The 8,969-nt window shown below is 46.3% G+C and overlaps 1 protein-coding gene across 3 annotated transcripts in view; it reads right to left on the minus strand.

Annotated features, from left to right (window-relative positions):
* Positions 1-8,969, minus strand: part of nrp1a (neuropilin 1a) — a 57,706-nt gene that overhangs the window by 16,007 nt on the left and 32,730 nt on the right. For all 3 annotated transcript variants that reach the window (XM_031872330.1, XM_031872328.1, XM_031872329.1), the window contains one exon: positions 643-798. In XM_031872330.1, coding sequence (XP_031728190.1) covers positions 643-798 — 156 coding nt within the window. The remainder of the gene's footprint in view (positions 1-642; positions 799-8,969) is intronic.

The following is an 8,969-nucleotide window of genomic DNA, read 5'->3' on the forward strand; positions in this document are numbered from 1 at the left end:
TTTCCCTCTCTCACAGACACTCCTCCAGCAGCTGCTCAAACATGACAGCCTCTCCTCATTTCCTTCCCTCCCTGTCAACTTAAACTCTTGTTTGTCAAGTCTTTTGTCATCCCCAGCTTCATTTACAACAAGTTGAGGGGTGCCTGACATAAAACAGAGGCTACATTCCTTGCATAATCCTCCCTATGGCTACTGCAGAGCTGCATTAGCACCGCAGTCTGTGCTTGGAAAAAAAACATTGACTTGCACACACAGTGGGTATATTACCATGCAGAGGGAAGTGTATAATTGCACGTTGGGAGACTCAAGTACATATAGCTCGGTATTCCCCCTTTTGTCGAACTCAAAGGCAACTTGGAAAGGACCACAATTCAAATCAGCTGGCTGCTTTACCGAGACGGGATCTTTCGAGTGCAGTACATGTGCAGCGGTGGCTTTCATGACACAATCGCTGGTCAGGCAGGAGTAAAAATAAACTATTTTCATTATCTAGTCTACTCTAAGAGTCTCATGGAGAGCTAAAAGCTTTTCGGTGTTTCACTTTTTTCACTCATAATCTAGAGCCTAAAGAGGACGCCATTAGACCTCTGTAGGCTAATTAAGTTTTTAATCACAAACAGGTTGATGAATTGAGTCTCCTACCTTTTGTTTGGAGCCTTCCTTCAAAGTGATCCAGTCCTCTCCATTGGAGCTGACGTCCACTTTGTAGGACTTGATGAAGTAGATCTTCTGGGTCTCCTGGGAAACGGCGCCCTGGGTGCCGATGGCCGAGACGAACCGCAAGAACCCAAGGTCCACCTGTGGAGGGGTAAAAGAGAGAAGAGCCATGTGAGACAACGCTGCATAAAACGTTCCACGGGAGCAAGATTTTGCCTTCCAGTGTGTAGGAGAATGCTGATTAACTGGAGCAGACCCAGCTGAAATACACTGCCTGTTGAAATAAATATGTGTGAATCATTTTTGTAGAAAAGCCTTTCAATGCATGGCCTGTATTAACGACGCACTGACAAGCTCAGAGAGTTAAAAATATAATCCCGCTATTAGAATCACCTCTGGCCATAGTCTGCTACCTGGGAATTTAATAAACAGCAATGAAATGATAGTCACATTAATGAAAGAGACACAGGATGACAACTTAATTTCCTGAGATGGGAGACAAGGGCTTATTGGATAGAAGTGAATGTTGAATAGAGCGAGGTCTGCAATCACATTATCAAAATTGGCCAGGAGGAAAGAGAGATACAGATTGAATATCAAATATTGTGCCTTTAAAATATGCGGGGCTTTAAGAAGTAATCATGAAGTGGGGTACATTACTGGAGGACTATTACATTTTCACAAGGAGGAAGCCGGAGGCGGTGGGGTCAGCGAGGCTCGTGAGCGAGTGTCTGGTTGTATGTCTCTGTATTCGCATATACAGTATATATTTATGTATGTGTGTATGTGTGTAATGATTCAGAGATGATGCTGGTTTACATCAGACCTTTGTCTGTCTGCCAAACATCATGCCTGTTCACAACCATGAACCATCACTGCCAAGAAAGGGAAAACAGATGCACACACAGTCTGTCACCCTGGTTTCTGTTTCTTTGGTAAGAATAGCCTTCAAACTGGCTTTTGATGATGTAAAGCTGCCTAACTTCACTATGGGCCCGGTTGTGAGGTGAGCTTTTGTTAGCTCTGAGAAACACAAGGAATCTTTCAGCCACCAGAGATAACAAATCATCCCCCTCTGACCTCTGTGGAGGCTACTTAAACCCGCCGTACCATCCCTTCATCCATAACGGAGGAAAAGAGTGAGCGTATAGTGAGAAACTGAAAGGCTTTAAAAGCACTGCTAACTCCTCTGCGTATGGAGCAGCGAGCTTGAGTTGAACAAGCGTTAACGCCGTCTCTGACAGGCTGAGCTGACGATAATGAGGAGTAATGGCGTTGTGTGCAGACGGCGCTAACGCGCGGTAGCGAGGCAGGGGGTCGGGGCGTCGGCGGAACGGGGTTTCCAGAAAAAACGATGAGAGACGAGGGCTTTGGTGTTGACGTGAGATAGGATGGCTGGTCTCGAGTAGAGTGCCGAGGTATGTAAGTCCTTCATGTGAGAGTGAGCAGGCAGACACAGAAGCGTGCACATATTTTAGAAAATCAAAGCCAGGGTGATCTGCCACCAACAATCTCCACAGAGGTCCAGCATGCTAAAAACCACACAGTTGAAGCCTCGTCTGCCAGCCTGATATGCAGCACTGCGCCACACTTAATGACTCGGAGCAAAGAGCAGGAAAGGAACATCTGCGAGCCACAGCGCTGGGACATTCACGTTCCTCAAAATTCACTTCCAGAAGTAAAAAGACAAAAACAGATGGGAGCAATAAATGAAGTTCCACCATGCTATTCTCCCTCTTTCTCTCTCTTGGCTACTCAAAGGATTTGGATGGATGGAGACGAACAAAAAAGACAAGTCACATACAGAGACGGAATACTTTTGTTCCTGTCTACTCGCTCAAGGGGCTTATACAGTAAGTCCCAGATTTCGTTTGGGTCCACAAATAGAGACAAAATCGAATCCCTTCAGCTTCAGACGGTTCCCATTTAATAACGCAGGAGCTAAATTTCTCTCTGCCGGGTAAAAGGCCATATCTGGCAGCGCTGGATGAGGAAAGCGCAGCAGGATGTCAGCGTGGCCATTGTCGGCGTATATTAGCCCAGGCAGGTCTTTAACATCTGTGTTCAAATGGCCAGCCTGAATCATTGCTAATCCGGACCAATGGAAAAAATTGCTTACTGAAAAGGTCTACTTAAAAAAAAAAAAAATAAAAATAAAAAAAAAAGGTCTAATAGAAAGACTTGGCCTTGGAATGTTTCTCTTAAAAAAATACCTCATTAAGTGTAATGGAGAGGAAGAGCCCCTGGGAATGAAATGAGTGGCGGGGCTAATTGGGAACACTCATGGGTACTCAGACTCCAACAATCTCAGAACCTGAGCATGCTGAAATATGAAGAGGGTAAGACGTATGATGTACGACTTTAATCAGCATTCTGGGCAAGCTGGAAATTTTGTTGTTGTTGGGAATTCATGTTAGTGTGAATTGGCCAGTTTTAAGGGGCTGGAAACGTACTTTCATCATTTTCAGTTCAAAAGCTTTGGGGTCACACAAACCGAATGATTTTTGGCACAAATTGAATGATACTGAATATATGCGACTTGAGTCCAAAAGGGGTAAGCTGGGACGTTGGGGTGACCACATGAGAATGGGTTACATTTTGGGGATGGGTGGTTGGCGGTGGTCGTGGTCACATGGTCGCGGTTGGCAATACCTAATTACAACTCAGGTTTGGTCCAACACTTTGGGATTTGGGACTACTGCTCAGAATTTTGGGACCCTGGGTCACCCTTCTGTGACGGGATGTGACGAGGAAAAAAAAACCATGAAAGTGATTGGGAGGAATGGAAAGAGGAAAGACGGAAAGCTAAATGGAAGAGAGAGAGAGAAGAGTGAAAAGGAGAAGGTCGGGAGAGAAAAAAAGAGATGCGGACAGTGATGCCTTGGAAGACGTGAAGGACAGAAGCATGGGGTCTCCAGTGAAGAAGTGCACAGATTAGATCAATTTCACAGACGCGGGCTGATAACAGGGCCTGGGTAATGAGCAAAGCATGATTTATTAATGTCTGCTTGTTAGAAGCGGAGGAATGAGGCAGAGACAGACCAGGGTTTATACGGGTCAGGGAGAGTAGACTGGCTTCCAGGATGTTTGGATGTAAAGCACAGTCCGTCCCAGACCACAGTGAAAACAACAGGCCCTGATAATGATTGCTAGTGGGACTCCTTTTAGCCCAGAGCCACGGACAGCACTTGCTGACCTACATACATAAACCAACATTTAGAAATCGCAAGCAGTGCACAGTGGATCTCGGGCCGCTATATCACTCCCAGATGATAAACTATTTGTCATCGAGCCCTGAAAGGCAGAATCATGCTTAATGGGTGATGTAATCACCACGCGGAAAGGTGTGAATTATGACTCCTAATCTAGCATCTACAGGGATGTGCTGCGTGTTGAGCCTTTGCTAATCTAACAGAATGGAGCCCGCGTCTGGTACTCATTCACCATATTGTTATTTCTCCTATGAGAGTGCGTGTTTGGACTGAAGCCCACCTATAGACAAATGACACCATGCATTCTGGGCAAGCTGGTGCACAGTAACCCATATCTGGAGACACACACACACACACGCACCCACTGAGCCATAAACATGCCAGGCTGGGATAAGAAATCACCCAGACTTCTCAGAATCTTTCTATAAAGCAAAAGGCAGGCTGATGTGTGGGCAGGATTTCTACGCATCTTTGTCTCCCGGGAGGTTTTTTCCTTGCTCCGGCAAACTATGTTTGACTCCGTGTGTTTTGGGTGTTCTCTCCCTTCTTGTTGTGAGGCAAACAGATGACTCAAAGCCCCTTGCCACACAACAGCCAGAGTGAGGCAAGTCATCCCACATACTAATGAAACCAGAGAGGCAGAAAAAGAATTATTCATGCTCGGGCTTGTAACATCAGCCCGTTAAAGCCTGGCGTGCATGCAATTAGATCGACTGTACTGAAATACGCATCAGGCATTTGATTGAGGCGTGTGTGTGTGCATGGGAATGAATGTCGGGGAGTGACAGGCAGGCAGTGTATTTATGTATTTGTGTGTGTTCCTACAAGTTTCAAGAGATCATTTTCCAATTATCCCTCAACAGTAGTGGCAGCTGTGGGCGTGATCATTAGGTCTCTCTGTTGCTTCACTGTATTATCCATGTGCTGACTGACTCAGATGTGCAGCAGCTTCCAATCTGTGTGTGTGTGTGGGTGGGGGGGGGGGGGGTAACTGAGGCCTCTGGGGAACAAGTTTATTCGTTTTCCCTCACCAAAAAACAACAACAACAAAAATGCCGAGGGTGAGGAAGGAGGGAGCGCTCCTCTGTGTCTGAGAGCAGCTGGTACACATAGACAGTGCCCCCTCCCCCCACAACCTCTGGAAATGCTTTATGGATCTTAAAGGATGGTAGATTTAGGAGAAAGACAGCCCGGAAGCATTTTGGGCCATCAAGTACATGCATGTCTCTAGTCACCTGTTTTTTTATATTTTATATTTTCCGTATACAATCTCCTATTTTAATGTCCTTTGTATGGTAATAAGAGAAAGATGACATTTCTTGTGAACGGACATAAACACGCAGCTACTTCAGCGGTGCAGCTGAAGAGATGCTTTCCAGCCCCAGACGCAGTATTTCAGCAATCTGTTCCCTAATTTCACCTACAGGGCTTTGGTAGCGGAAGCTTTTCGGAATAGCTCCATTACCTGAAAGTGTAATTAATTCCCCTTTCATGAAAATTGTATTACTCAAATGCTGCAGGACCTATGATCTCCACTCACGGCCTTCCATTTATCACGGTGTTTCACCTGACAGTCTATTTTTAGCAACTCCCGACACCTCCTTGGTGGCATTAAATTATGCACATCTTCCGATGTGCCGGTCGTCTGTTTTTTCCCCTGACAAAGAGGTATGTATAAGTTCAGGTGACAGCCGTAATAGAATAAACGGTTGTGTGCTTTGTTGTGAGTGAAGTGTGCTCAGATATGTGCCGTTCTATGATTAAGCTGAATTAACAGCCCTGCTGTGAGAGGAAGCATTTATCAGTGAGCTTTTATTCCTTCCTTCTGAATCACCTTTAAGACTCCTGGGTCATTTCACCGCTCTGAGTCATGATTATGAAACTAAGAAACAGTGATCAGGAAGGAAGAGAGGGCGACCTGATGGTATGTCATGTCTGGAAGCTGCCTGACGATCCTTTCCCAGGATGCACAGCTGCAGATGGCGGCTGACTCTAGACCTCTGAGGCTTTCTTTTTTTTTATTTTTGTCTTCAGCGCAGACGCTGAAAATCACACTGATTACAGCAGTTTTTGTCTTGGGGTACTTACGCGGCACTGTCTCGTTTCATTACATCATGCCATCCCTCATGTTTCGATTTCCGCTCCCACTTTTTGGGCTACTCCACTCGAGCGTGGGTCTCTATCCTCTCATTGATTTTCCAATTGAGAGCCGAGGCCCGGGAGCGGCGAGGCACAGAGAGCGTCCATTGTTTCCATCCGCGCAACGCAATGGTGATCTCACCGGCGGCCACATGCCAGCCTCGGCTCCTCCGCCCTCGCTGGACTTCATCAACTGAGAAGCCGCTGTTAATTGCCACTCCGTATTCTAATTGCTCATCACTCTGCACAGTGGTGAGCCCTGGGACGTGAATAGAGAGACAAGGCGATGAAGGGCGCCATTTCTGCAACTCATTGACCTGGGGTAATTGAGAGCACATTCATATCTGCAGGATATGGCAGAGGGCGCAGGTTTAGCGTCTGACGTTAGGCTCTGCACCCGGGGGGGGAGGGGCTGCAGAGAGGACGAATGCCGCGGCTGCCGGAGCGGCGTCTTCGTTGAGCAAATGAACGATTATTGGTCGTTTGGTTGGCCAGGCGGCAGAACCTGTTATCTTTGCTAAGTGCTGTTTGCCTCATGGATTCACACAGCCCCGCTTCCCTTCCCATGTAAACCCGTGACTAGTTCCTCTGTAAATGGTTGACTGTAGAGATTAGTATCACATGCAGGAGATAAAGGAGCATATTGTGCAAACAAACACTGATATGCTTCTCATGGTTAGTGCTGTCAGCTGTCAGACAAGCGAGATTAAAATCATTTCTCAAATGACAAAGGTATAAGGGACTCCCTATCTCCTATTAAACAATTAAGGTTATCATAATCATACAAAGGCTGAGAAATACCAGTGAGGTAATTAAGGCATTATGCATCCTGGCAAGAGGATAATGGCAGGAGCCGCCGTTAGCTAAATTATAGATATAGAGAGCGAAGTCAGCTCATGAGATAACCTAGTGCATATTGCCATTATGAGATGCTCAATAAAGAGGCTTTCAGGTATTGACAGTTGGATTCTCTCCAGTACAGTGTAAATTATTCATGTTGTGTGTATACGCGATCAATGGCAGCTGTCCGGCGGAGATCCAGCCTTGGGTTTTTATCGCTTCATTCAGGTGCTGTGGTGACTCTCGGTGACCATCAGTTCATTGCTCGGACATATTTGACACTCATCATTCCACACTATGTCAGCTTCTTTGCAATTTCACCCCGCTGTCACGCTCCCCTGGGAACCGTCAGTTTACGGGCCGCGACGCGGCAAAAAAAACATATAGCTTCCTCTCAAAGACGAATGTGTTGTGCAGACGCAGTGTTATGTGTCATTCAGGTTTTCTTTGAGGAGAGTTCATAAAGCAAGGATCAGCCTGTAAGCTTGATAGAGTGGGGGTTGTGCGCACCCTTCATTTCGTTTTTTTGCTGCAACCTGCTGCGGAGGCCCCCGCTGTTCATCCTCCTAATCTTCAAAGATGGCCATTGACTCACACGGGCAGATAATATGCAGAAATCTCCACCTTGATAAAGATCTGTGGACCGACATTTTCAAGAGGAATGAGAAAAAAAAGGAGTGAGACAATCTGAAAGGAACAAGGGGAAAAAAATGAATTGAAGGATTATTGCCTCTTTCTTTGCTCCCTCTTCAAACTGCAAACCCCCTCAAAAGGACATCTGTCCATCTCTGTGTACACCAAAGGGCTGATTAATGGCCTGGCTAACCTGGCACTCGATGCTGAACCACACCACACCAATCTAATTACCCAGAGCAGAGCATCTTCCCCTCCTCCTCCTCTCAGTGCATTAGAATGAAGCGGCATTAAAATGGATGACAAATCTGGATTATGTTCAGAAAAGATAAGAAGGAAAGCAGAGCAAAAAAAAAAAAAAAAAAAAAAAAAGCCCAGGAATCAAGCGGCAGCCCTTCATGAATAATACAAACGGTCGGCCTCAAACTGCAGTCAGGGAATGATAATGAAATAAATAATGAATTGATTACTATGCATCTGACGGCGCACCGAGATGATTCGTACGTGCCGCGAGGGGAGCCTGAGCTTGTTGCGGCACCATGGACAGGCCCAATGAAAGAGGAATGAAGAATCCTACTCTTTTAATACCACTTGTGATAATTGGGCCTCTGCTCGGAGTGCTCGGCACAAGTGCATCGCACTCCCTCGAAAAGCATAAATCAGGTGGCACCCACAGAATTTGCTCTGAAATTAGAGGAGCCCCACTTCGTGTTTTGATGTGATTAGTATCGGTGAAATCAACGCGCCCATTAGAGCAAAATCCAGATTTGACTGCGAAATCAAATCCTCAATGTGATCAATACTACAGCAGAGGGCAGGCTAGAGTGGGAACAAATCATTGTAATCACTTGTGATTTCCACTGACCAAAAGAGAGGCCTGCAAGCCGACGCTGCTACCCTTAATACACATATCTGACTGTGAACAATGGCTTTTCCTTTCAGAGAGAAACATGCTTTAATACAACAGACTGTCCAACTGCTTGAGGAAGTGGTGAGGGAGGCCATGCTTCTTCCTGATCCACTCAGACGCATGCCGGGTTCCTCTGCGGGACAATATGGACCCGGCCAGACCCTCCTGCTCACCCACAAAGCCAGGAACGCACACATGGACACACGTGCATGGTAGAATGCACTCCAAACCCGCACACACACACACACACACACACACACAAATGCTCCAACACTGATTCAATTAGTCTGAAGGAGCAACGGGGGCCCTCAGGAAAATATTTTCACAGCAGTAATAAAGGAAAAGCTTGCGTATGGCCCTTCTTGAGCAAATATTTGGCTTCGGGTCAGCTCTATTATGCATCCCCCGAGGAATATATAGGGGCCCAAACTTTTTCAGCGATGAGGCAAAGACTGTAGAAAAACAGCAGAAAAAGAAAAACAGTCTGGGCATTTACAAGGCCTGAAGGCTTTCGGTTAATAAATCAAACGTGCGGCAAATGCATCCAGGTAGTGCGGCTGGGGGGGGGGGGGGGGGGG

This window comes from Anarrhichthys ocellatus, unplaced genomic scaffold, assembly GCF_004355925.1.
Source record: "Anarrhichthys ocellatus isolate YVR2014 unplaced genomic scaffold, GSC_Weel_1.0 scaffold63, whole genome shotgun sequence".
In the NCBI taxonomy this organism is placed as follows: Eukaryota; Metazoa; Chordata; class Actinopteri; order Perciformes; family Anarhichadidae; genus Anarrhichthys; species Anarrhichthys ocellatus.